The sequence below is a fragment of the Molossus molossus genome, unplaced genomic scaffold, assembly GCF_014108415.1.
Source record: "Molossus molossus isolate mMolMol1 unplaced genomic scaffold, mMolMol1.p scaffold_m16_p_7, whole genome shotgun sequence".
Lineage (NCBI taxonomy): Eukaryota > Metazoa > Chordata > Mammalia > Chiroptera > Molossidae > Molossus > Molossus molossus.
The window spans coordinates 92,054,985-92,082,764 of NW_023425401.1; the positions used below are offsets into that span (position 1 = coordinate 92,054,985).

General features: G+C 59.7%; 1 protein-coding gene across 1 annotated transcript; it reads left to right on the plus strand.

Moving 5' to 3' along the window:
• Positions 1-27,356, plus strand: FLNC (filamin C). The gene is made up of 47 exons (XM_036246754.1): positions 1-368; positions 4,619-4,867; positions 6,375-6,472; positions 6,623-6,773; positions 6,868-6,986; positions 7,194-7,271; positions 7,475-7,637; positions 7,765-7,965; positions 9,008-9,145; positions 9,538-9,664; positions 9,810-9,946; positions 10,214-10,407; positions 10,500-10,613; positions 11,229-11,372; positions 11,593-11,716; positions 11,867-12,027; positions 12,244-12,334; positions 12,429-12,598; positions 12,805-12,922; positions 13,013-13,275; positions 13,661-14,258; positions 14,869-15,042; positions 15,147-15,309; positions 15,514-15,674; positions 16,700-16,867; positions 16,943-17,066; positions 17,540-17,696; positions 17,772-17,961; positions 18,139-18,162; positions 18,272-18,519; positions 19,340-19,439; positions 19,733-19,873; positions 20,154-20,282; positions 20,377-20,550; positions 21,177-21,338; positions 21,419-21,622; positions 22,090-22,242; positions 22,328-22,450; positions 22,597-22,839; positions 22,996-23,265; positions 23,363-23,500; positions 23,761-23,876; positions 24,542-24,674; positions 24,770-24,946; positions 25,075-25,293; positions 26,129-26,338; positions 26,459-27,356. The coding sequence occupies exons 1-47, from the start codon at positions 14-16 to the stop codon at positions 26,644-26,646; spliced, it is 8,082 nt and encodes a 2,693-aa protein (XP_036102647.1). The 5' UTR covers positions 1-13; the 3' UTR covers positions 26,647-27,356.
• Positions 27,357-27,780: the final 424 nt, after the last annotated feature.

A 27,780-nucleotide genomic window follows, 5' to 3' on the forward strand; every position in this document is an offset into this window, starting at 1 on the left:
AGCCCCCGCCGGCATGATGAACAACAGTGGCTACTCCGAGGCCGCCGGCCTCGGCCTGGGCGACGAGACGGACGACATGCCGTCCACGGAGAAGGACCTGGCGGAGGACGCGCCGTGGAAGAAGATCCAGCAGAACACGTTCACTCGCTGGTGCAACGAACACCTCAAGTGCGTGGGCAAGCGGCTGACCGACCTGCAGCGCGACCTCAGCGACGGGCTGCGGCTCATCGCGCTGCTCGAGGTGCTCAGCCAGAAGCGCATGTACCGCAAGTTCCACCCGCGCCCCAACTTCCGCCAGATGAAGCTGGAGAACGTGTCCGTGGCCCTCGAGTTCCTCGAGCGCGAGCACATCAAGCTCGTGTCCATCGGTCAGTGTGGGCGGGGAGTGGGGTGTCCCCGAGAACAAGCTGGCGCTCGGGGACAGGGGACACAGGTGCCGATGGGCGCGGGGAGCTGAGAGATGGCGGAGGGAGGCCCCCTTGTACAAGGAGGGGATCCCGGCTCTCCCACCACCGATGCCGGTCACCACCGCTTTCACGCCCCTCTCTGCACAGCGGCACGGGGTGGGGGGACGATGCTCGGGTTGATGGGGTCCAGAGTACCTCTGCACGCTCTCGTGACTCGCCTCTACTCATCGTCCCTCTTTCTGCTATCGAGCAACCCCAGCCATGCTTAAGAGGACAGGGCCAGTACCCATTACTGATTACTGGGGGCGTCTCCCCCCAAACAAAGCAATGGCTTCCCAGCCTCCTAGCTGCTCCACAGGGAGGAGCGGGCTGAAGGCAGGTCCAAACCACTGCGGATCCCTGGGGCGCTGGGGCAGAGGGAGAACCGGTGGCCCGCATGTGCTCAGCAGCTGGGTTCGGGCCCAGGAGCCGGGCAGGCAGGGCCCAGCCTCAGAAACCTAAAAAGGCACTAAGCGAGCGCGGGAGCCTTAACCCCCGCCTGTCCTCCTCCGGCTCAGCCTGCCTGGGAGGGGGCTCCGCAGGTCCATGCCCGGCCCCTGTCCCGGCCCCAGCCCACCCCCTAAACCGGGATTGGCTGCAGCTAACGGTCTGCGCCGAGGGGAGGGAGGGGAAGGCCTGTAGAAGGGAGGAAGTCATTGAGTGTAACCAGATTTGGAAGGTGTGTCTGTGCTGGGTGGGGGTGGGGAGACACTGTAAACTTGGGAGCCCAGAGGCCAAGGTTGGATCCTGAGTGACCAAAGGTTGCCCCTTCCCTCACAGACCTGCACTCTTCCCTGCTGCTGGGGACTGGGGAAGACCCCCTATCCCAGCAGTGAGCACTTCAGAGTCTTGCTGTGATTTACGGGGAAAGTGTCCTTCAGGGCTCTCACCCAGGGCCCCAGGACAGGAGTTTCACCTGGGGTCAGGTGCCTCCCTTCCCAGGCTGTTCCACAGACTAAGCCAGATAATTGAAAGTCTGTCTACCCCCACTCTCCCTCAGGGCATCTATAGACCTCTTGAATTAGCAGCTGAGGTCAATCCGGGGCCCTTTGCCCTGTCCAGTCTCCTCTCTAGGCCTTACCCCCTCCTGCCTGACACTGCCCCCCCACCCCACCCGCTCTGGCCTGGAAATAGCCCTGCCTCCGTGACACAGCAGATGTCTCTGAGCTTTCCAGAAGGACAAGCCTGAGGACAGGGATGGGGGAGGGGCCCGATGTGTGTGTGTGAGTGTGTGTGTGTGTGTGTGTGTGTGTGAGGGGGGTGGGGTCAGAGAGGAGTCAGCCCTGGGGCTGTCATCTCCCAGCACGCTGGGATTTGACTGACAAGCTGCCCCAGGTGGGGTCTCCATGGAAGAGCCTGGAGCCTCACCAGGACTTTCTGGGAAACTGCAGCTTTCCCTTCCCCGCCCTGCTGCGGGGCAGCGAGCCCCGCTCCAGGCCTCATCCTTCCGGAGCGCACCTCTCCCCTCCCCCCATGGCGCTGCCTGACTCCAGCCCCTTGGCTCCACTGTGGAGGGGCCGGCTCAGAGTAGTGAGGGAAGAAGCAAAAACTGGTTTAGGGGCGGGAGGGAAGAGCCTTGGTTCCCGCTGAGAGGAAGGGAACCATTCCCCATTTGGGCCAAGTGGCTCACTCTGGCTGATGAGATAAGCTGTCAGCAATTCAGCTGCTGGGCCCCAGGCTGAGGGTGGAGGGGAGGGGGCACAGGCCACAGGGGCTGCCAAACCTGAGTTGGAAAGGGGCTCCCCACTGCTTCCTCTAGTTCCCTCTGTTCCCTTTAGTGGTGGTGAGGAGCTGTCCTGGGGGCCTCCTCTGGGCATTGTCTCAAGATTTAATTTGTGCAGCATCTGGGCACCTGGGAGGAGGGTCAAAAGACTCCCCGCTTTCCTTTCTAGGAGTGGGGTGGGAGCCAAAAATTCTACCTGAAGGAGGGGTTATTTAGTCTGGGTTGAAGGACCTGTGTGCTTACCCCCCCTCCCCCATCTCAGCCCCCACCACCCCCTCAGCCCCTCAGAACAAAGAGACCTCTGAGGCAGCTCTGTCCTGCAGCTGTTCCCCAGTTGCTATTCCTTCTCCCTTAGCCAACAGCCAAGGGAGGGGCTGGAGGGGACAGCAGCTGTCCCGGCACCTCCCTCGCCCGGCCCTCTCTCCTGCCCCTCCATTTGGGGCCAGAGGCGGTTTCAGGGACTGGCTGTCAGGTTCCTCCTACCCCTTTGGGGGTATCCTGGGGCAGGCAGAGAAGTGGTGGCTCCGTGTGGGGTGCAAGGGAGGAAGCCTGGCTTGAGCTGAGCTCCCCTCCTCTGCCTGGCCTCTGAGGAGGGGAGGGAAAGGAAGGTCACTGCCCCCAGAGTAGGTCTCGAGACCCACCCCTCGCAGATCCGGTGCTGCCCGGCTCAGTGGACCACTTGCTGTCTGGCCCACTGCCAGTTGCTGGGGAGAAACCTCTTCCTGCAGTAAATATGAATGACCTCCCTCCCAACACACCCCCACCCCCACCCCCAGCAGCCTCCAGGCCTCCCTCCCAGGGATCTGGCTCCAGTTTGCCAGAAGCAGTTCTGCAATCACCGACTTCGGAGGCTGTCAGGGCCGGGAGAGGCTGTGGGGCCCGGGGTGTCAAGACTGTGAAATGCCTTGGGTCTGTGTTTGAAAGGGTGTGCACTGAAGCACCGGGAGGCCGGGAGTGAGTGTGTCATGGAATCTGAAAGCTGCCAAACCATTGTGCTCCAGTGGAGCCAGGGAGAGAGGGGGCGGGCAGGGTTGCTGCTGGGGAAGGAAGGATGAATCAGTGAAAGGGTGGGGGAGCCAAGGGGACCGAAGCCCTTGGCCAGAAGGACAGAGAGGCTGAGATTCTTTCACTGGGAGGCAGGTGGGGGTAGGGTGGGAATGCTGGGATTCCCCAGGCCCCTGGTCTCTTAAAGCTGTCCCTCAAGATCTAGAAAGGAGCAGGAAAAGATGTATAAGGGGCACCTCCACCCTTTCCCATCTCTCAGGGCAACACCAGTAAACAAGGCTGAGTCTTCCACCCCCTCCCAACCTCCTATAACCTGTGCTGGGGAAGCTGATGGATTTCAGTCCAGCACCATCTTTTACAAATAAGCCAGTTTCCACAGATCTGTACTCTAGGCCATCCCCTGCTCCTGGATATTTCTTACTGGCTGTTAAAGAGGAACTAGGCCTCCCAAATCTTGGGGAACCAGTTCTGGTCTGTCTTATTCCTCAAAGGAGGGGATGGGCGGAGAGTTTCAGCTTCCGAGACTTTTGTCCACATGGGGGACGGTTCTCCTGGCTCTTGTGAAATCCCACTGGCCCCCAGCATTTGATAACATGACTTCAAGCCTGTATCAGGAGTATTCCCTGTACCCCTTCCCTTCTTCTAGAACTTTGTTCCAAAAGCTTTTTATGTTCTTCAGAGTACAGTTTGGTTGGAACCAGGTTAGTCCTTTCTTCCAACTTCGGTTTTTAAAATATTCATTCATTCATCCAGCGTTTATTGAGACCCTACTATGTTCAAAGCTCTGAGTATAGAGAGACGAAATACGGTGCAAGAAGCCAGACAAAACCGAGTGCTGTGTGAAATCCTGTGTGATTCCATTTGTATAAAACTCTAGAAAATGCACACTAATCTATAGTGAGCAAAGGCAGATCAGTTGTTGCCTGGAAGGGGGGACAAAGAAGGGCAGGAGGAGGGGTCACAAATGTGCAAAGAGATCACAAAGGAAACTTTGCGGGCAGGTATGTTTAGTATCTTATAACGATGGCTTTGTGGGTATATACATATTGTCAAAGCTTATCCAGTTGTACTCTTTAATATGTGAAATGTGTGGTATGTCAAGCATACCTCTAAAACACTGTTAAAAAACTGAAACAAAACGAAACAGTGTCTGCCCCCAAAAGACTTGCATACCAGGTGTCTGCAGCCTGATAGGAGACCCACTCAGGTGCTGTGATAGAAGCAAGATTACCCGCTGTGGGGACACACTGGGAAGCAGCCTCATTCTGAAGGGAAAAAGGAGGGACAATAAGGGATAAAGGGATTGGCTTCTGGGCTGGGCCTTGCAAGAGGGAGGGCATTTGGTAGGAGGCAAGGGAGTGAGGGAGGGCGCTGTGGGGGCAGAGGGGTCTGTCAGTGGAGGATGGGGCCTTCCTGAACCCAACTTGTCCCCTCCACTCTGCAGACAGCAAGGCCATTGTGGATGGGAACCTGAAGCTGATCCTGGGCCTGATCTGGACGCTGATCCTGCACTACTCCATCTCCATGCCCATGTGGGAAGACGAGGATGATGAGGATGCCCGAAAGCAGACACCCAAACAGCGTCTGCTTGGCTGGATCCAGAACAAGGTGCCCCAGCTGCCCATCACCAACTTCAACCGAGATTGGCAGGATGGCAAAGCTCTGGGTGCCCTGGTGGACAACTGTGCTCCTGGTGAGTGAGCCAGATGGTACACATGGATCCCTTAGCCTGGAAGGAGAGCTGGGATGAGCTGATGGTACAGAGGCCTGCGATGGTCAGAATGCATATCTCGGAGGGGATCAGGACTACTGAAGGGCTGGCCCCCTTCTCCAGCTGAGAATTGCTGTTGGAGTCAGGCCTTTTCCGAGGGGTATGCCAGATTCTGCAGTGGCAGAGAAAGGTTTAAACCCCTCATTTTACAGACAAGGACACAGGCCCAGAGAGGGCAAGTGACTTGTCCAGGATCACACAGCTAGTCTGGGCAGAACTGATCTAGAGCCCAGAGCCTTGACTCCCTGCTCCATGAACTTCCTACTTTGCCATGTGGTACCATTTCTGAGCTGGGAGAAAGGAAATGTGTTGGGACTTGTAGCAAGAAGCCCAGGAGTTAGACCCAGAGAAGGCTCTACTTTGTGAGACCCTGGAACAGCTTGAGAAGGAGCTGAGGTTGGCCTGGCACTGCCCAGTAGCAGGTGACCCAGCCCTGGCCTGGCCAGGTGGGGACAGCTCAGGGCCCATGAGAAGACGGAGGCACCAAAGCGAGAGTCCTGCCCCACGTGCAGCCCCCTTTCTGACCTTCATCTCCTGAGAAGATAGGTCTCCTTCTCTCCCGGGGAGCCATGGTCCCTTGGGAGAATCCTCTCTCAGCTTGGGGTCAGCTGGGGAGCAGGGGGTGGGAGGCCGGGTCACCGGCAGCCTGGGAGGCATTCCCAGCTGCTGAGCCATTGCCCGCAGCTGGTGTGGCTGCCAGCAGTGAGCTCAACTGTTCCGGCCAGTCATGGATTCCGGCCTTCGAGCTGGCCCCTCCCCTCCAATGAGCATCACCTCCCCTCCTCTAGGTCTAGCCTAGACCGAGCACCCCTAACCCCTGGACCCCTTCACAAGAGTGATCTGGGGCTGCCTTAGCATTCCTTTTGTTAGAAGAGCTGGGTTCTGGGTGACCATAGAGGAGGACTCATCCTCTCCCAACAGGCTCTTCCATGCCTCAGTTTCCCTAAGTGGGCAGTTAGGAAGGAGAGGGAGTCTTATGCCCTAAGGTTGATATGGGAAGTGCTTGGAGACGTAGGACTTCAGGGCTGCTGTGAGGGGACCTCCTCGGGAATGGGCCAGAGGCAAACGTGAGACAGACTGACCTCCTCTGTCCACCCTGAGCAGAATGGGGTGGAGGGGCCTGGGAGAGGTGCCCTTGCAGGGGTTTGGTGTTGAGGGTCTGCACTGGAGCCTGGGCAGCAGGAGGCTGGCTGGCAGGGCTGGTGCCAGGCCGCGTCAGCCAGGACAGAAAGGCCTCATTGTTAGTGCTGGGAAAGACTGCCTGCCTCCAAACAGTGATGGGCATCCCGGCCGATGGGCCATACGTGGGGGGGCAGAAGGCTGGTGGGAGCGTGTGTGAACCTATCGCCCATGAGGGTGTCGGATGAGCACATGTGCCTCTGGCTCACTGCTTCCCCCTAATCATTATCTCTCTCCACCATCTCTGCAGGCCTCTGCCCTGACTGGGAGGCCTGGGACCCCAACCAACCCGTGCAGAACGCCCGGGAGGCCATGCAGCAGGCGGACGACTGGCTCGGGGTGCCCCAGGTACACTCGCAGTTTGGGTCAGGGAAGAGGATAGGGACAGGGGACCAAGGTGGGAGTTGGGTGTATAAGGATACCTGGCCAGGGTGTGTGGGTGAGAAGCAGGTGCCAGGTAAGGAGGGCACCCTGTAATGCCTTTCCTTCCTGTGGCAGGTGATTGCCCCTGAGGAGATTGTGGACCCCAACGTGGACGAGCATTCTGTCATGACCTACCTGTCCCAGTTCCCCAAGGCCAAGCTCAAACCTGGCGCCCCTGTTCGCTCCAAGCAGCTGAACCCCAAGAAGGCCATCGCCTATGGGCCCGGTACGTGCTGAGCCCCAGCAGCCCTCCGTGGTGAGCTGGGCGCCTGCGGGGACGGCTCTCCCTAAGTAAGCTGCCTCTGCCCTTCGCCCCGCAGGCATCGAGCCCCAGGGCAACACCGTGCTGCAGCCCGCCCACTTCACCGTGCAGACGGTGGACGCCGGCGTGGGCGAGGTGCTGGTCTACATCGAGGACCCCGAGGGCCACACCGAGGAGGTACGGCAAGGCCACTGAGGAGAAAAGGGATTTGTGTGACTTTGGAACCAGGGCCTACCGGCCAACAGCAGGGACGGCCTGGAGATGGCTGCCAGAGCCACCTGCTATGCTGGAGAGGGGGAGGCTCCGCCATGGGGGCCACCAGGCACTGCAGGGCCAGCAGGAGCTACAGCCACTGTGACTTCCACTCTGTTCCCTTCCCAACAGGCCAAGGTGGTTCCCAACAATGACAAAGACCGCACCTACGCCGTCTCCTATGTGCCCAAGGTCGCTGGGCTGCACAAGGTACCTCCCTCTCACAGGCCTCCCCTGCACTCCACATCCTGGGAATCATTCACGTCCTAGGCTCTGGACGAGGGGGCCCCTCAGCTCACAGCCCACCCCAGGGCACCAGCCACCCCGCCCACCCTCTTGGGCTCTGCTCTTCCCCTTCACCCCCTCTCGGAACTGCTCTCCCCTAGAAATAACCTTTGACCCCTGACCCCTAGGTGACTGTGCTCTTTGCTGGCCAGAATATCGAACGCAGCCCCTTTGAGGTGAACGTGGGCATGGCCCTGGGGGATGCCAATAAGGTGTCAGCCCGTGGCCCTGGCCTGGAGCCTGTGGGAAATGTAGCCAACAAACCCACCTACTTTGACATCTACACTGCGGGTAAGGCCTGGCTTTAGGGGGAGAGCAGACCCTGACTGGGGTGTGGATGGGGGACTGGCCCAGGGTGAGGGAGCCTCAGGTAGCTGTATGTGGCCAGTGTGGGGCTGACAGCTTTTGTCCGTGGCAGGGGCTGGCACTGGTGATGTTGCTGTGGTGATCGTGGACCCGCAGGGCCGGCGAGACACAGTGGAGGTGGCCCTGGAGGACAAGGGCGACAGCACGTTCCGCTGCACGTACAGGCCTGTGATGGAGGGGCCGCACATGGTGCACGTGGCCTTCGCCGGTGCCCCCATCACCCGCAGTCCTTTCCCTGTCCATGTGGCAGAAGGTAACGGCCCTTCACCTGCCCCCACAACCACCCTTACTGAGGCCAGGACACAGAGAGAATTGTCACCAAATTCTTGGTCTGAGGATTTATGCCAGCCTGTGGGTCGCGACCCCTTTGGGTCACCTAAGACATAACAGTAGCAAAATTACAGTTATGAAGTAGCAACGAAAATAATTGTATGGTTGGGGATCACCACAGCATGAGGAACTGTATTAAAGGGTCGCTGCATTAGGAAGGTTGAGAACCACTGATTTATGGGAAACAAAGCACTATATCCAGGGGTAGGTGGGGAACCAGCTGAAGGCTGCAGAAGTGCAGGAGGAACAGCCAGGGGAGGGGCTCTGGAGAGACCTCATCCTGATCATCTCTCCAATCCCTACCCCGAGAAGGATCAGGAGACCACAGTGAAAGATGTCAGGCAGGTGCCACCTTGGAAAGATTGAGGGGGGAAGCAACAGGGCCACATGGTAGAGGCATATATGGTGAGCACTGTACACCAGGCGCTCAGGTGGAGCCCCCCCTACTTGGTTCTCTCCCTGCCACTCAGAGCTCTCGCCACCACTCACCCCCTCTGTGCCCATCATTCACCAGGCCAAGAGAGTGGCGCTGCATTAGTGCTGTAGCAGAGCATCTCTTGTTCCATGCTGTTGCCACGTTTTGTGGCATGATTTAGTTTCTAAACTGCTCTGGTGGTTCTGAGAAGGCTCAGACGGCTCTAGGTGGATGGCCCTGGGGTAGGTGAAGGGCCCTTCCCTGTCTCCCTGTGTTCCACTCTCTGCCCAGGCTCTGCCATGCTTTGTCCCAGCAGGAAGGGTTTCTTGTAATGGGCCTGACGTGGGCCTGTGGCTGCTCCTTGCCCAGCATGGCTGCCAGCAGCCTCAATTGTGCTGGGGGCCCCAGGGAGCACTGGGGAAGGCTTGCCTGAGGCCATGGACTTGTGGGGAGGTCAGGAGGACTGTGAGGTGGGGGATGAGTAGTGAGGGGCTGAGTCTCTGTCCAGGAGCCTTCAGCACCCCAACCTCCTCACTCCTCTTCTCCCCAGCCTGTAACCCCAATGCCTGCCGCGCCTCTGGGCGGGGTCTGCAGCCCAAGGGCGTGCGTGTGAAAGAGGTGGCTGACTTCAAGGTGTTCACCAAGGGCGCTGGCAGCGGAGAGCTCAAAGTCACAGTCAAGGGGCCAAGTGAGTGCCAGGGCCCAGGGATGGAGATGGGAGAGGAGGTGAACGGGATGGAGACGGTGGGGATGGGGAGCAGAGAGGAATGTGGCCAGTGGTTCTTACTCCCCAAGAGCCCTGCCAGTCAGCACCATGCCCCCTGGAGGGACTCCAGAGAGACCCTGACCATTGTGAGACCTTAAGCACACGGTCTCCTCTCTGCCTCAGTTTCCCAGTCTGCCAGCTGGGAATGGTCTTCTCCATCGTAGAAGGGACTGTGGGCTATGATGCACAGGAATGACATGTGGTCCCTGCCCAGCGTGCTGCTTTGCCCATGTAGCAACGCCCTCAGGCTGGGCCTGGATCCCAAGGAACTGGAACTTACACACCACTGATTCCCACTTCCCTCCTGTCCTCAGAGGGCACAGAGGAGCCCGTGAAGGTGCGGGAGGCTGGGGACGGTGTGTTCGAGTGCGAGTACTACCCTGTGGTGCCTGGGAAGTATGTGGTGACCATTACATGGGGCGGCTATGCCATCCCCCGCAGGTAAGCACCCTGCACCCCCTGCCTTCCTGCCTGGGTCCCCACAGAGTGGAGGAGGGAGCCGGCTGCCTGGGTCTCTGAGGGACAGAGGAGGGGTAGCTCTGGCGGGATACTTCCCAGCACTGACACCGGCTCTCTCTTCGCCCAGCCCCTTTGAGGTACAGGTGAGCCCAGAGGCAGGAGCGCAGAAGGTTCGGGCCTGGGGTCCCGGTTTGGAAACTGGCCAAGTGGGCAAGTCAGCTGATTTTGTGGTGGAGGCCATCGGCACAGAAGTGGGGACATTGGGTAAGTTACTGGGTGGCAGCAGGTGGGAATGCTGGGGAGTGGGGTGACAGAGGGATACTTGGGAATGCCTGGGGACCAGAGGTGGGAATGCTGGGGAGTGGGGTGACAGAGGGATACTTGGGAATGCCTGGGGACCAGAGGTGGGAATGCTGGGGAGTGTTGGGATGAGGCAAGGAGATGGGACATGAGGACAGCTAGTTGCCGGGGGAATGACAGGGTGTCCAAGCTGCCTCAAGTGCCCTCTGACCCTCTCTACCTTGCACCCAGGCTTCTCCATTGAGGGACCCTCACAGGCCAAGATCGAGTGCGACGACAAGGGAGATGGCTCCTGTGACGTGCGGTACTGGCCCACGGAGCCTGGGGAGTATGCTGTGCATGTCATCTGTGACGACGAGGACATCCGAGACTCGCCCTTCATTGCCCACATCCAGCCAGCCCCACCTGACTGCTTCCCGGACAAGGTTTGGTCCCATCTTCCATATACTGGCCCAGGATGGGGTGACCCAGCCCTCCTCAGTTCCCAGCTCAACCCTCCTCTCTTGCCCCTGCTTAGGTGAAGGCCTTTGGACCCGGCCTGGAGCCCACTGGCTGCATCGTGGACAAGCCCGCGGAGTTCACCATTGATGCCCGCGCGGCTGGCAAGGGAGACCTGAAGCTCTATGCCCAGGTGGGACATTGCCCCATGTCACTGCCCCTCACTGCTCTGGGCAGGGACCTTGGGGCGGGGGGTGGGCAGGTGAGAGGCAGGGCCTCCAGGCGTCACAAGACTGATTCTTACTGATCCATAAGAACTATGAAAAAATTTAAATTTTGTGTTTTCTTACTGACAGCCTTAAAAACATACTTGATCAAAAATATAGTTTTAAACTAATAATTTGCAATTAAAAGATGATTTGATAGAGTAAGACATTAGTTTCCCAAGTGCACCGACCCTTAGAGGTTCGGGAACGTATTCTTGGGTCCAGGGGGATGATTCTTCTTTAAGAGGTTCATTATTCAATTTTAGGAACGTTGATTTAGCCCAGCCTCTCTTCTGCCAACACATTTCAGAGACCAAGGCTGGGAGACCAGGCCACACAGGTGGCCAAGAGCCAGGTTTCCTGGCTCCCAGGGTACAGTATGGCCCCCAGAACATGTGGCAGTAGGCTCACATGACCTGAGGACTAGGCTGGGGAAGGAGCCTGTGAGTGCTAGCTGTGGGTGAGGACTGCCTACAGCCAGCAGAGGGCGCCAGTGCTCTGAGGACGCCTGAGCTCAGAACCTTGTTTGGTGATGCCCACAGGACACCGAAGGGTGCCCCATTGACATCAAGGTCATCCCCAATGGCGACGGCACCTTCCGCTGCTCCTATGTGCCCACCAAGCCCATTAAGCACACTATCATCATTTCCTGGGGCGGCGTCAACGTGCCCAAGAGCCCCTTCCGGGTATGTCCTCCTCATCCTGCCCTGCTCATTGCCAGGTGCCCCAGAGGGAGGGTGAAGCCCTACGAAATGGTTTCTGTCCCTGGGCCTTTGTCACTGGCCCCCACCTCAAGTCCCCCTCAAAGAGACTAAGGTGGTCCTACTAAGGCTGGGTGGATAGTGCTGGGGAAGGGGATGGGCCTTGAGGAAGGGCACCGTGCTGAGCAGTGACCCCTTCCTACAGGTGAACGTGGGAGAGGGCAGTCACCCTGAGCGGGTGAAGGTGTATGGCCCTGGCGTGGAGAAGACGGGTCTCAAGGCCAACGAGCCCACCTACTTCACCGTGGACTGCAGCGAGGCAGGGCAAGGTTCGCCCGGACTGGGAGTGGGAGTGGGGGTGGGGCCCAGCCAGGGTCTGAGCTGATGAGGCAAATACTCTGGCTGGAGCTCTATGGGACGTGCAATGTGGGGGAGATTGTTGAGCCCCCCTCTCACAGCCTTGTGCCTGCCTTCTTCAGGCGACGTGAGCATTGGCATCAAGTGCGCCCCTGGTGTGGTAGGCCCTGCGGAGGCTGACATTGACTTTGACATCATCAAGAATGACAATGACACCTTCACAGTCAAGTACACACCCCCAGGGGCTGGCCGATACACCATCATGGTGCTGTTTGCCAACCAGGTACACCGCCCTCAACTCCTGGCAGTCCTCAGCAGCCTGCACCCTGCCCCCGAGTCTAAGCTGGCAGCTGGAGATGCTGTCGTTGGGGGGCGGGGGTCAATTCCACAGCTGTTGATTGAGCACTTCCTGTGTATGGGCAGGGTGCCCAGAGGAAACAGAGGAGGCTCTTTCAGAGGCTGCTCGTGTCCACCCTGACCGGGCCTTTTCTTCATCCAGGAGATCCCTGCCAGCCCCTTCCACATCAACGTGGATCCCTCCCATGACGCCAGCAAGGTCAAGGCTGAGGGCCCTGGGCTGAACCGCACAGGTGGGTGTCTGGGCAGGGACTGGGTATGAGGCTGGCTGGGGTTGGGTTTAGGTGTCCTCCAGGCCCTCACTACCTTCTTGGGGTGGGCACCCAGGTGTGGAAGTTGGGAAGCCCACTCACTTCACGGTGCTGACCAAGGGAGCCGGCAAGGCCAAGCTGGACGTGCACTTTGCCGGGGCTGCCAAGGGTGAGGCCGTGCGGGACTTTGAAATCATCGACAACCATGACTACTCCTACACCGTCAAGTACACGGCCGTCCAGCAGGTACGCCCACCCTCTCCCGTGCCCCTCCCCTCCTGGCTGATGGGGACCTGGGTTCCCTTCTTCCATTCGCACAGGGCCAGTTCTGGGAGGCCCCTTTCCTGCCTCCCGTCCTCTCTCGCCGCGGATCTCTGAGCCTCAAGGCCACATCGGCATGTGCCAGGCTGTGTCTAAGCCACCCACTTCTCTCCCCCTGCTGTACCCAATAGGGCAACATGGCAGTGACAGTGACCTATGGCGGAGACCCCGTCCCCAAGAGCCCCTTTGTGGTGAATGTGGCACCCCCACTGGACCTAAGCAAAGTCAAAGTTCAAGGGCTGAACAGCAGTAAGTGGGGCAGGAGATGTCCTTGGAGTGAGGGGTGTCGGGAGGATGGGCTGGAGTGTATGCTCATGGTGTCCCTTGCCCTCTATGCAGAGGTGGCTGTTGGGCAAGAACAGGCATTCTCTGTGAACACACGAGGGGCTGGCGGTCAGGGCCAACTGGACGTACGGATGACCTCCCCCTCCCGCCGACCCATCCCCTGCAAGCTGGAGCCCGGGGGTGGAGCTGAAGCCCAGGCTGTGCGCTACATGCCCCCCGAGGAGGGGCCTTACAAGGTGGACATCACCTATGATGGCCACCCAGTGCCTGGCAGCCCCTTTGCTGTGGAGGGTGTCCTGCCCCCTGACCCCTCCAAGGTGAGAAGATAAAGGCTGATTGGGGCTGGGAGTTGGGGGCTAATGGGGAAGACAGATGAGCCATAGGGGCAGAAGCTGGAGGGTCTTATGTCCTGGAGTGGGCACAGCCAGGACCCAGGTCAGGGCCATCTCCCACCCCGGGACCTGCCTTTGACAGAGCTTAGTTATTAAGAGGCTGGACTTGGATCAGACCTGGGCTTGAGTCTCAGACCCGCCGACTGGGACAGATGATTTAACCTCCGCCTGTGTGCTCACCTGGGATGTTGTAAGGACTCAGTCTGTAGTAGCTGCTACAGCTGAAGGTGCTTAGCTGGGTGGGGCGCCGTGAAGGCTAGGCACAGGAGAGGCCTGTGGAGGGAACCCACATACTTGCTCCTCTTCCTAGGTCTGTGCTTATGGCCCTGGTCTCAAGGGCGGGCTGGTGGGCACCCCAGCGCCATTCTCCATCGACACTAAGGGGGCTGGCACAGGTGGCCTGGGACTGACCGTGGAGGGCCCCTGCGAGGCCCAGATCGAGTGCCAGGACAATGGCGATGGCTCGTGTGCTGTCAGCTACCTGCCCACGGAGCCCGGCGAGTACACCATCAACATCCTGTTTGCTGAAGCCCACATCCCTGGCTCACCCTTCAAGGCCACCATCCGGCCAGTGTTTGACCCGAGCAAGGTGCGGGCCAGCGGGCCGGGCCTGGAGCGCGGCAAGGCTGGCGAGGCGGCCACCTTCACTGTGGATTGCTCGGAGGCGGGCGATGCTGAGCTGACCATCGAGATCCTGTCGGACGCCGGCGTCAAGGCCGAGGTGCTGATCCACAACAACGCCGATGGCACCTACCACATCACCTACAGCCCCGCCTTCCCCGGCACCTACACCATCACCATCAAGTATGGTGGACACCCCGTACCCAAATTCCCCACCCGCGTCCACGTGCAGCCCGCTGTGGACACCAGCGGGATCAAGGTCTCGGGGCCTGGCGTGGAGCCGCATGGTGAGTGACACAGGAGGGGCCAGGAGCTGGTCAGGTTGCCGGTCAGGGAGCCGTGGGAGCCAGTGGGAGGGCGAAGGGAGGGCTCTGGGTAGCCCCGGAGTCAGGGCTCAGACACCCCAGAGGAGGAGCCGAGGGCAAAGGCAGAGCATGGAGCTTTGCCTCTGCTCTTGTGGGAAAATTGTATCTGCCCATGGGCATTTTTCTGGGGAGATCCTCAACTTTCATCAGCTTACAGGGACCCTGATCTGAAAAAGCCAAGAACCCTGCTCTAGAGGGTACAAAAGGATGCTTTGGGGTAGAGATGACAGGAGTCAGGAGACACTTCAGTGACTGTTACCACCTGCTGGGGGCTGGACCTGGGGCTAGGTGTGAGGGTGGGGTGCAGAGGGGCCCACGGCCTAGGGCGGGGGCCGATGGGAACAGAATGCCGCCGTGTGGTGAAGGAGTGGAGGCAGGGGCCGTGGGAGACGGGGCCTGGAGCTCACAGGAGCAGGGGGCGGCTGACCTCCGGCTGGGAAGGAGTGACCTCTGGGCTGAGGCGGGGTGGGCGTAGCTACTATGTGAAGGCTGCCCCCCCACTCACACTGAGCTCTCCTCTCCTGGGACCCAGGTGTCCTGCGTGAGGTGACCACGGAGTTCACGGTAGATGCAAGATCCCTGACAGCTACGGGGGGGAGCCATGTCACGGCTCGAGTGCTCAACCCCTCCGGTGCTAAGACGGACACCTACGTGACAGACAACGGGGACGGCACCTACCGAGTGCAGTACACGGCCTATGAAGAGGGTGAGGGGCCGGGCTGAGCGGGAAGAGGGCCTGATCCCAGCATCCTCTGGGCAGTGGGGTGGGGGGCCTGCACGCCCTGACCCACTCCGTGTGGCTGCTTCCAGGTGTGCACTTGGTGGAGGTGCTGTATGACGAGGTAGCTGTGCCCAAGAGCCCCTTCCGAGTGGGCGTGACTGAGGGCTGTGACCCAACCCGCGTCCGGGCGTTTGGACCAGGCTTGGAGGGCGGCTTGGTCAACAAAGCCAACCGCTTCACTGTGGAAACCAGGTACCCTCTCCATTTCCTAACTTTGACCCTGACGCTGTGGCCACCTTGATCTCAGCCACTTGTCCATCCCCCATCGAGAGTGACCCAGTGTCCAGATCAGCTGGGCCCCCAGTGGCCTGCTCTCCTGCTCCCCACCCTGCCCCTCCTGCTCCTCCATTCCCTCTCACTGGTCCTAGCAGAGCTCATGGGGGTGTCATCTTGCAGGGGAGCTGGCACCGGTGGCCTAGGCCTAGCCATTGAGGGCCCCTCGGAAGCTAAAATGTCCTGCAAAGACAACAAGGACGGCAGCTGCACCGTGGAATACATCCCCTTCACCCCCGGAGACTACGACGTCAACATCACTTTCGGGGGGCGGCCCATCCCAGGTGTGCAGAGAGGGCAGGGGTGCCCCGGGAGGGCCGAAGGGTGCCCGCTCGCTGGGTGGGAAACTGGAGCCAGATGTGCAGATTCATCCCTAGGCAGGATGGCCGTGAGCCAGCTCACGTGGACGGGGCAGGCATGGGCACTAAGGCCATTACCAAGAGGCAGGGTGGTGGGTGCTGCTGGTGAAACCACGCCTCCAGTTCACTCCCAGAGGCCCAGCTCTGGCGTCCTGGCCCTATCCCCGGAGCACCAGACCTCCTGGGTTGGGTCACTCAGACGGTCCGGGCCACTCTCATTTGCTCAGTGAGGACAGCCTTGTGCCCTCTCCCTCTCTCTGTAAAGCCGAGAGCCCTGCTGCTCTCCTGTGGGCTGAGCTGCTCCAGCAGGTCACATCTTCAGTCATTGCAGAACTCGGGCCTGCTGCAATTGGACATGCTTCTCCCCCGCTGGATTAGCCTCTCTCCTGGATCATTTCTCTCTGTACCTCCGGCTTCTAGCTTGGTGCTAGACATATTTTAAACCCTTATCCAATTTCACACTGTCAAGAATGTATATCTTTTTAAAACGTTCCATTTTTAACAATTTATTAATTTAGGAAGGTTTTTGTTTTTTGTTTAAGACAGAGTGGGAGGTGGGGAGAGAGAAACATCGATGTGAGAGAGACATCGAAGGGTTGCCTCCCGCATGACCCCAACCGGGGCCAGGGACAAATCATATCTGAGGTACGTGCCCTTGGCTGGAATCGAACCCGGGACTCTTTGGTCCACAGGCCTACACTCTAACCGCTGAGCCAAACCGGCCAGGGCTGGAAGGTTTTCTTTCAGACCTGTGGCCCAAGTGAGTAAGGATTGTCCAGCTTCAGTCTGCAGCCGTTTATTTATCCTCGTTTACATTTTCTCAGCCAGTTCTGAAGTGTTTGCACAAGTTGCTGTGGCCTCCTGGGCGGTTCAAAGGCAGGCAGGCCTCCTGGTTTGTCCGTGGAGAGACCCTCCCCCAGGCAGGTGGGGCTGATGGCTTCTCCTTACAGGAAGCCCGTTCCGAGTGCCAGTGAAGGATGTGGTGGACCCTGGGAAGGTGAAGTGCTCAGGACCAGGACTGGGGGCTGGTGTCAGGGCCCGGGTGCCCCAGACCTTCACGGTGGACTGCAGCCAAGCTGGCCGAGCCCCCCTGCAAGTGGCGGTGCTGGGCCCCACAGGTATGGGATGTCTAGGGCGGGGGTGGGGGGGGACGGGGTGTCCGAGGCTCTGCTGACCTTGCTTCCCTTGCCCAGGTGTGGCAGAGCCCGTGGAGGTGCGTGACAATGGAGATGGTACCCACACCGTTCACTACACCCCTGCCACCGATGGGCCCTACACGGTAGCCGTCAAGTATGCCGACCAGGAGGTGCCACGCAGGTGAGGACCAGTTTCCTGCTCCTGCCAGGGCCGTAGCTGCAGGCCACTGCCGGGCCCTAGGAGTGCCCCTCCACTCGTCTGCCCCATCCTGCTCTTCCTCGGGGCTCCCTACCTGCCTTCCCCTCCCCAGAGCAGCGCAGCCGCAGGGGCCTCTCCTTGGGCTCTGCTTTCCCACCGTGTAGCCACAAATCAGTGCCTTGGGAAGAGGCAGGAGGCAGGAGAGGGCAGGCTCTGCAGCCTCCTCTGTAAACAAACCACAGCATCGTCCCTGGATGGAGGGGAAGTGCTCGGGCTGGGTCAAGGGATCCCCAAGTGACCCTCCCACAAGACTCGGGATGTGACCCGGCGCCTGGGAACTGGCCCCTCCTCCCTGCCCCAGGAAGTCATCCCTCCTGCCTGTCTGTTGGGAGGACTCCCAACAATAAGTTGTTCCCCAACCCCCAGCCAACTCTCCATTCCTTTTGCCCCTCAAGCCCCTTCAAGATCAAGGTGCTTCCAGCCCACGATGCCAGCAAGGTACGGGCCAGCGGTCCCGGTCTCAATGCCTCCGGCATCCCTGCCAGCCTGCCTGTGGAGTTCACCATCGACGCCAGGGACGCTGGGGAGGGCTTGCTCACTGTCCAGATTCTGGTGAGTCCACGCCTAGCCCACCTCCCAGGTCAGGCTCGGGGCACAGGCAGGCCTTGACCTCTGCTGCTCCCCCAGGACCCTGAGGGTAAGCCCAAGAAGGCCAACATCCGAGACAACGGAGATGGCACATACACCGTGTCCTACCTGCCAGACATGAGTGGCCGGTACACCATCACCATCAAGTACGGTGGCGACGAGATCCCCTACTCGCCCTTCCGAATCCATGCCCTCCCTACCGGGGATGCCAGCAAGTGCCTTGTCACAGGTGGGCACACACTTGCTTCCTCTGTCCCTGCTCACCACACAGCCCTGCTCATAGCTCTTCCACGTCCCCGGCCCAATCCCCTGAGGACTGTTGGTCCCAGAACCCACCCCTCCCACACCCTTCCCCCACCCCACCCTCCTGAGTGCTGCAGGGCCTCACACTCTTCTCTCTTTCCAGTGTCCATTGGAGGCCATGGCCTGGGTGAGTACCCTCTCTCTTCTCTTCCTGCTGAGGTGGTGGGGACAGCTGGGATTGGAGGGGGCTGGACATATTCCCCACAGACCACTGACAGGGCTCTTCTGTGCGGCAGGTGCCTGCCTGGGCCCCCGCATTCAGATCGGGGAGGAGACAGTCATCACAGTGGACGCCAAGGCAGCGGGCAAGGGGAAGGTGACGTGCACGGTGTCCACGCCGGATGGGGCAGAGCTTGACGTGGACGTGGTGGAGAACCACGATGGTACTTTCGATATCTACTACACGGCACCTGAGCCGGGCAAATACGTCATCACCATCCGCTTTGGAGGGGAGCACATCCCCAATAGCCCCTTCCACGTGCTGGTGAGTGCCACGGCTGCAGCGGGCCAGGGGCTGCCTGGGGAGGTGGGCCGGGCCCTCTTAGCAACAGCGAGAAATCTCAGAACCCTCCCCGTGTCTCGCGGATCCCGGGCCTAGAGTGCTCCGGAGCCAAGCCTTTGGTCTTCCTGCAGCCTCCCAACCTGGGAGGTGAACGCAGCCTTGCCTTGGGCCCCTCTGGCATTGGCCAGCTCTCTCTGGAGAAACTCGCCATGTTCCTCTCTGATCCCTGGGCCCTCTGTCCCCATACATCTCCCCAAGGTGGCCCTACAGGACAGTGAGCCCTCCAGAGGGTAAAACACCTTAGATACCATCCTGATCATGGGCAGCCCAGGATTTCAGGTCCCAAAGTCGTTCTCTGGGTCAGCTCCTGGTCACTTGGCCGGTGGGCTCGCCTGTCACACCCTGAGCTCTCTGTACCTTGCCTCCCAGGCGTGTGACCCCATGCCCCATGTGGAGGAGCCCTCCGACGTGCTGCAGCCGCACCGGCCCAGCGCCTACCCCACACGCTGGGTACTGCTGCCTCCCACTCCTCTGCCTTCACTTCCTCCTTCTATTCCTCAACAGCCAGGGCTGGGCATGGTTTGGGGCCATCTTGGGGAGCAGGTGGGGTTCAGGCTGTGCAGAGGGTTCCCCAAGCTGGGCACGGCACCTCTTCTCTTGCAGCTGACGCACCTCTCCTGCCACCCTGGTTTCACCGTTAACCATCTCGTTCTTGCCTCACTTTCTCTGACGTCAGTCATGGCTCAGGCCAAGCTCCCCAGGCCTTCCCCAGCTGATGACTGTTCCCTCTCACCTGCCATAGGCCACAGAGGAGCCAGTGGTGCCCGTGGAGCCAATGGAGTCCATGCTGAGGCCCTTCAACCTGGTCATCCCCTTCACCGTGCAGAAAGGGGAGCTCACAGGTACTGCCCTGGGTCCTGAGGCATGACGGCCCAGAGGGTGGACACCTTCGTCCAGACCCAGCCCCTTGCTTAGAGGTGGAAATTGGGGCTAGAGCGGGGAAGTGAGGTCCCCAAGGTCACGTAGCAAGCTGGGCAGAGCTGAAACTCAGACTGAAGACTTATCTCCCAGTTCAGGGTTTATCCCGCTGCTCCAGGCCGGTGCCTAACCTCTAGGGTGGACACACACCACAGGAGCAGGGTCAGCAGCGGGGTTGTGGCAGGAGGTCCCCTACGTAACTGGATCTGCTTGGCAGGGGAGGTGCGGATGCCCTCCGGGAAGACTGCCCGGCCCAACATCACCGACAACAAGGACGGCACCATCACGGTGAGATACGCGCCCACGGAGAAAGGCCTGCACCAGATGGGGATCAAGTACGACGGCAACCACATCCCCGGTGAGTCGGGCTGGGTCGGGCTGGTCTGGGAGCACCCACAGCAGCTTCACTCTTGCTCGCCTTCTTTCAAGCAGCATTTCCTGAATGTCCTCTGTGTGCAGACACCTGGGAGACCCTGGGGAGGCTGATAGCCTGTGGGAGGCAGACTTGCCCCAGTTAGGTCCCTCTGGCAGAGATGGCAGGCTCAGCAGGAGGCTGGCAGATGGTGCTGGGGCCTGAGGTGGGCTCAGGCAGCCCCTGTCCTCACTGCTAACCCAGTCCCCTTCTCTGTCCTTACCAGGGAGCCCCCTGCAGTTCTACGTGGATGCCATCAATAGTCGGCATGTCAGTGCCTATGGGCCAGGCTTGAGCCATGGCATGGTCAACAAGCCGGCTACCTTCACCATTGTCACCAAGGATGCTGGGGAAGGTAAGGGGAGCTGCAGGCAGGGGGCTGGGTGGGGGCCAGCCAGGTGCAGGGGTGAGGGCAGGACCTCTGATCTCAGCTCTGCCTCCACCTACAGGGGGTCTGTCCCTGGCCGTGGAGGGCCCATCCAAGGCAGAGATCACCTGCAAGGACAACAAGGATGGCACCTGCACCGTGTCCTACCTTCCCACGGCACCAGGAGACTACAGCATCATCGTGCGCTTTGACGACAAGCACATCCCCGGGAGCCCCTTCACAGCCAAGATCACAGGTGGGGCATGTGGACACATACAGCTTACAACACACACTTGGCACACAGCAGACATGCAAGCCCAGCGTGGTCGAGTCACTGGGGCCTTAGGGTAGGGCCCTCTGAGGTGGAAGAGGTCATTTTTGGACAAATCTAAGGAATGCTATTCTCTACAGTGGGTAAGAGACAGCCAACCACCCCCATGCTTTAAAACACATCATCACATTTAGTCTTTGAAGAAATTCTTTTGAGGTTAGGGTATTGACTGATAATCCCTTTGGGTAGAGGAGGAAACCAGTAGGCCCAGAGAGGCTAAGCAATTTGATCAGAGTCACACAGAGAACAAAAGGTCTGTGTTGTCTGGCCATTGCAGTGCTTTGTTGCCACAAAGCCACGTGATTCAGCATAAAAATACGCAAGTTGGGGATTTAACCCGTTCAGGACTGAGGCATCCCCAGGGCGGCGGGGTGCAGGCCCCATCCATAATCTCTGGCACTGAACCAAGACAGCTCTCCTGGCCTTGGCGTCCCTGTGCACGTGAGGAATCCCGTCTGCTGAGTCAGGGACTCTGCCAGGAGGTCTCCTGAGCCCATGAGGGTAGGGCCTGCCTGGAGTCACAGCGCCTCACACCCCCTCTCCACCACCAGGCGATGACTCCATGAGGACATCACAGCTAAACGTGGGCACCTCCACGGATGTGTCGCTGAAGATCACTGAGAGTGACCTGAGCTTGCTGACTGCCAGCATCCGGGCCCCCTCAGGCAACGAGGAGCCCTGCCTGCTGAAGCGCCTGCCCAACCGGCACATCGGTGAGCGTGCGGCCAGGGGAGGGGCCCCGGGAGGCAGGCGAGAGGCCCAGGGCCCCTTGTTGACCTCCACCTCTCCACAGGCATCTCCTTCACCCCCAAGGAGGTGGGGGAGCACGTGGTGAGCGTGCGCAAGAGCGGTAAGCACGTCACCAACAGCCCCTTCAAGATCCTGGTGGGGCCGTCTGAGATCGGGGACGCCAGCAAGGTGCGGGTCTGGGGCAAGGGCCTCTCCGAGGGGCACACTTTCCAGGTGGCAGAGTTCATCGTGGACACTCGTAATGCAGGTAACTTCCTGCCCCGGAGACCTCTTATTTCAGCTGGTGCCTCCAGTGAGACTTGTCCTTTCCGCCAGCACCCCCTTGGCCACACCCTCCTCCCTGAGCTGCCTGGCTCTGTCTCCTTTGGGACGCATGTTCTGGGACCTACTTAGGGGAGAGTGAATGTCCTGATGTCAGTTCTCTCACGTCTGAGCGTTTAAGTCTAAGAGAAAGCTTGCCGGTCGCGCGTTTGTCTCCCCCTTGCTTACTGGAACCCGAGCGGCCTATCTCGGGGAATTTCCCAGATTGCCTGTCCTTGGCCCTCTGGGTCAGTGCCTGCCTGGCTCACCGCTCCGCCCACTGAGCCTTCTTTTCGTAGTGGTCACTGCACAGCTTGGGTGCCCATTCCAGAGGGAGCCTGCAGTTTGGGGAGGGGAGAGCAGAGTGGCAGTGAGTGGCAGGGACTGAGGGGGACATGTCTCGTTTCCCGCCAGGTTATGGGGGCCTGGGGCTGAGCATTGAAGGCCCTAGCAAGGTGGACATCAACTGTGAAGACGTGGAGGACGGCACATGCAAAGTCACCTATTGCCCGACTGAACCCGGCACCTACATCATCAATGTCAAGTTTGCAGACAAGCATGTGCCCGGTAAGGCTCTGGGTTGTAGCCGGGTGGTGAGAGGCCAGGAGGCCAAAGGTCTGAACTTCCTGACCCACCGTCTCTCCGCGTACAGGAAGCCCCTTCACAGTGAAGGTCACTGGTGAGGGTCGAATGAAGGAGAGCATCACCCGACGCAGGCAGGCGCCTTCCATTGCCAGCATCGGCAGCACCTGTGACCTCAACCTCAAGATCCCAGGTGAGCTGTGGGCCAGGAAGAGCCTGGGCAGGGCAGGGCAGGGCAGGGTGGTGGGGAGGGCCTCCGGGCCTAGAGCCTGCCCTGAAGGCTGTCTGTCCTGCTTGCTGATCTTCACACACACCCCACCCCCCACCCATGTCCCACAGGGAACTGGTTCCAGATGGTGTCAGCCCAGGAGCGCCTGACTCGAACCTTCACACGAAGCAGCCACACGTACACCCGCACAGAGCGCACAGAGATCAGCAAGACACGGGGCGGGGAGACTAAGCGTGAGGTTCGGGTGGAGGAGTCCACTCAGGTCGGCGGAGACCCCTTCCCTGCCGTCTTCGGGGACTTCCTGGGCCGGGAGCGCCTGGGCTCCTTTGGCAGCATCACCAGGCAGCAGGAGGGTGAGCAGGCCTGGACCGGGGTTCCTTGGGACAAGCTGGGTGTGGCCGGCCAGCCAGGCCTGGTCTGAGTGGAGGAGGGGGTTTTACTGAGCAGAAAGGGCAGATCCAGGGCCAGGAGAGGCCCAGTACCACCCTGACAATCCCCGCCCTCTACAGGTGAGGCCAGCTCTCAGGACATGACCGCACAGGTGACCAGCCCATCTGGGAAGATAGAAGCCGCAGAGATCGTCGAGGGGGAGGACAGCGCATACAGCGTGCGCTTTGTGCCCCAGGAGATGGGGCCCCATACAGTCACTGTCAAGTACCGTGGCCAGCATGTGCCTGGCAGCCCCTTTCAGTTCACTGTGGGGCCACTGGGTGAAGGCGGTGCCCATAAGGTGCGAGCTGGAGGCACTGGGCTGGAGCGAGGTGTGGCCAGCGTGCCAGGTGAGGGGCAGGTGGCCAGGAGGGGAGACGGGGGTAGGGCAGCCAACAGGATGGGTGGTGGTGCTGAAGAGCCACTCCTGCCCTGCTCTGTCTCCAGCTGAGTTCAGCATCTGGACGCGAGAAGCAGGCGCTGGGGGCCTGTCTATTGCCGTGGAAGGTCCTAGCAAAGCAGAGATTGCATTTGAGGACCGGAAAGATGGCTCCTGCGGAGTCTCCTATGTCGTCCAGGAGCCAGGTGGGTGTCCACCACGGGGTGGAGCTGGGCCTGCCTGACCTCTGTTCACTGATCCGACAGGTTCTCGGGGCTACACAACTGACTCTCCCTGCGCCCCTGCTCTCTGCCCTGTCTCCTTCCACCCCACACCCCTGGGAATGGGTGTCTGTCTCCAGAGCTGAACCCTGACCCAAAAGCCTGTCCTGGGATGAGGTGGAGGTGGAGGCGGTTCCTGCCCGGTGCCAGTTCTGGGCTGGTGCTGACTGGCTCTCCCTCCCCAGGTGACTACGAGGTCTCCATCAAGTTCAACGACGAGCACATCCCAGACAGCCCCTTTGTGGTGCCCGTGGCCTCCCTGTCAGATGATGCTCGACGCCTCACTGTCACCAGCCTCCAGGTGTGTGTCTGGGAGTGGGGCCCTCAGCCACCCTGAAGATGAGCAGGAGTCAAGGATGGCAGGCCCATGTGGCCAGAGCTTAGCACATTCCTTGGATGGGCCAGATAGATATTCCCTCTCTTCCAGATTCTGTACAATACGGGGGGTTCCATGTCCCCTTCTAGCTGTCCCTAAGGGCCCTCTTATTGGCCTCAGGAGCCCTTGTGTCTCTCCTCATGGCCCCCTCTAGAACTGGACTCCATGCCCCATCCCCAGGCTCGTGTCCCGACTGGTCCACCTCCTCCGGGGAGGGCCCTCAGGCTAGTCCACACTCTGTAGCCTCCTCTGAGCTACCTGGTGCTCGCAGTCCACACAGCACTGTCTTCTCAGCCATCAGGCCCACTTCACAGTGTCTGGGTCTCACCCCCTCAGCCAGGACAGGGCACATCACCTCTCATCCTCCCTGTGTCCAGCACAGGCGAGTGCCCCAGCTTCTAGCAGGGGGATGCTGAGGACATGATCCAGCCCCCACCTCCCATCTCATTCTTGTTGAGAGCCCCCCTGACCTGGGGCCAGGCTAGGATGGGAGGTGGGAGCTCCAGGCTGGGGTGCAGTGAGCAGTGTCAGGCTGCAGAGGGCACTCTGGGCCCTCCCAGGAGTCTTAGCATCCTCTGTGGTCCCTGCAGGAGACGGGACTCAAGGTGAACCAGCCAGCGTCCTTTGCGGTGCAGCTGAATGGTGCCCGGGGCGTGATCGATGCCAGGGTGCACACGCCCTCGGGGGCGGTGGAGGAGTGCTACGTCTCGGAGCTGGACAGTGGTGAGCTGGCCCCCCTGCCACTCCTGCCAGGCTAGGACCTTCTGGGAACAAGAAGGGAAGGACAAGGGCTCACCCACTATCCTTCTACTCCACAGACAAGCACACCATCCGCTTCATCCCCCACGAGAATGGTGTCCACTCCATTGATGTCAAGTTCAACGGTGCACACATCCCTGGCAGTCCCTTCAAGATCCGTGTTGGGGAGCAGAGCCAGGCAGGGGACCCAGGCTTGGTGTCAGCCTATGGTCCCGGGCTTGAGGGAGGCACTACAGGTGAGTGACTGGGGCTGGGGAGGAGTGAATATTGGGGTGCTCAGCCTCTAGTCCCATACTATGCTGCCCCATCCCAGCTCTGGGCCCAAGCCCTTCCTGCTCACAGCCTTGCTACCTCTGGCCCCCAGGCGTCTCATCAGAGTTCATCGTCAACACCCTGAATGCGGGCTCCGGTGCTTTGTCTGTCACCATTGACGGCCCCTCCAAGGTGCAGCTTGACTGTCGGGAGTGTCCTGAGGGCCATGTGGTCACTTACACTCCCATGGCCCCTGGCAACTACCTCATTGCCATCAAGTATGGTGGTCCCCAGCATATCGTGGGCAGCCCCTTCAAGGCCAAAGTCACAGGTGAGTGCCCGGGGAGGGGAGGTCCCTCCAGCTCAACCTGCAGCCCAGCCTCCCTGGATGGCTCCAGCGGCCATTCACATCAGGGTCACAGTCTGCCCCAAACAGCCCGGTCAAGTTACCAGGAATAAGATGGGCCTGGCTTTACACAGCACACAATTCGTCATATTCTACATGTGGAGTCCTAAAGAATCATTAAAAAAATGTTTTTCTTTATTGATTTGAGAGAGAGAGGAAGGGAGAGGGGGAGAGAGATAGAAACATCCATGAGAGAGAACATCGATTGGCTGCCTCCTGCGTGCCCCCCACTGGGGATTTGGCCCACAACCTGGGCGTGTGCCCTGACCGGGAATCGAACCAGTGACCTCTTGGTGCATAGGTTGATGCTTAACCACTGAACCTCACCGGCTGGGCTAGAATCATTTTTAAAAATCAAATCCTTCCTCTTTATTGTTGTCCATCACTTGTTTAATCTTTTCCCTGAGGTGGCTTCCCACACTTTAGCTTAACTTTCTGCCCTCCTGGCTTCAAAAAAGACAGAGCTCAGTAAATATTTAGCAAGCTTTGGTTTTGGAAGCTCCGTGTTCCTTTTTAAAGCAAGACTCTTACCCTGTGATTCGAGTTTCCGGACGGAGCCATCAGAGGCCAGGCCTCAGGGCACTCCTGCCGTGGCAGCGGGAACCCAGGCTCACGAGCAGTGGTTGTCGCTCCTCGGGCGCTGCAGCTGAGGGAGGGAGTGTGGCCCGTGACCGAGTCCCACGGGGCTGTCAGTGCCGGCTGAGGGCCTGCTGTCTGGAGAAGAGCAGACCTCTGACCCGCTATCCCACTCTGCCCTCAGGTCCTCGGCTGTCTGGAGGCCACAGCCTTCATGAAACGTCCACAGTTCTGGTGGAAACAGTGACCAAGTCGTCCTCCAGCCGGGGCTCTAGCTACAGTTCCATCCCCAAGTTCTCCTCAGATGCCAGCAAGGTGGTGACACGGGGCCCCGGGCTGTCCCAGGCCTTTGTGGGCCAGAAGAACTCCTTCACCGTGGACTGCAGCAAAGCAGGCATGCCGAGGGGGAGACAGGCGGTCGCCTAGGGAGGGCAAGGGGGCAGGAATGGGGGGCAGGGGCTGCTGTGGGCAAGGGTCCCTGGTCTGAGTGCACCCACCCTGCCTCCCTCTCTAGGCACCAACATGATGATGGTGGGTGTGCATGGGCCCAAGACCCCCTGTGAGGAGGTATACGTGAAGCACATGGGCAACCGGGTATACAACGTCACCTACACCGTCAAGGAGAAAGGGGACTACATCCTCATCGTCAAGTGGGGCGACGAGAGCGTCCCCGGAAGCCCCTTCAAAGTCAATGTGCCCTGAATCCCAGAAGTGCCTCCCCCAGCCTCAGCCCTCACCTCTGGCCAAACACACACTCACATACACACACACAGATGGGTCACACCCAGATGCACACGTGCACAATCAGATACCACAAACACCTGCCTTGAGGTGTGAAATGAATGGCACTGCCTCTTCAGCCCGCCAAGCCCCCAGGGGTTAGAGGCCTTTTCTGACTCAGGACAGTGTCCCTCCCCTTGAATGTGACATGAGGGCGGACTGGGGATTCAGGTGGGTCAGGGAAGTCCTGAGTTTTCTGGTGGGGCTGAGGCCAGTGGGGCAGCACATGTTTGGGGGTGTCTGTGTGTGTGAGAGAGGGCACCCTCAAACCTCACCGCTGGCCGGGCCTCTTTGCGTGGAGGCGTGCATCCGGCCCCTCTGGTGGCTACCACCCCAGAGTGTTACGGACTTGGAAACGAAGCACAATCGTTGGAGAAAAAGGACCCAGAATGAGCTACAACGTTGGCACATGGCCTGGCTCGGGGCGATTTACATCCCAGCCAGGCTTCCTGGGGGACAGATTTCTCTCTCTTTCTCTCTCCTTTTTTTTATGGTTGCACAGCTCTGCCCCATGGGGGGCCTTTTTTACACACTGCGAGGCCCAGCTTTCTGGGGGGACTTTTGCACATGTCATGTGGCTCAGCTGGGAGCCGTCTAGGTGGAAAACTCCAAATAAAGTGCGGCCTGTCGCAGAGGCGTGGCTGTTCCTTGTGCGCGTGCGCTCCGGGGCCACCTTCTGGCCCACTGACATTAAATCAGGCCCCGGGAGGCAGAGACCAGCAGGCTGCCCCCTGGAGGACTGACCCAAGCCAAGGGAGAAGGGCCTGGGGCAGGGGTGGGTCATATATTTGGTGAAGTCTGAGAAGTTGGTAAAATGTTCACAGAAATAACCAGGAATTGGGGGGGCGGGGTTTAGTTAAGGATGTGGGATCCATCCTGAGATTCCTGGAGAGCTAGGAGATGGGACAGGGAGGTGGACACTGTGTCCTGGAAGACTTCCCTAGGACCACTGGGAGGCCAGTTTCTACTCGGCCTGACCTCAAGGATGTTCTCCAAATTAGGACCTTAAAACATGAGTGCGGACTCAGACAGGGATGCTCCTCATCCAGCAGGCAG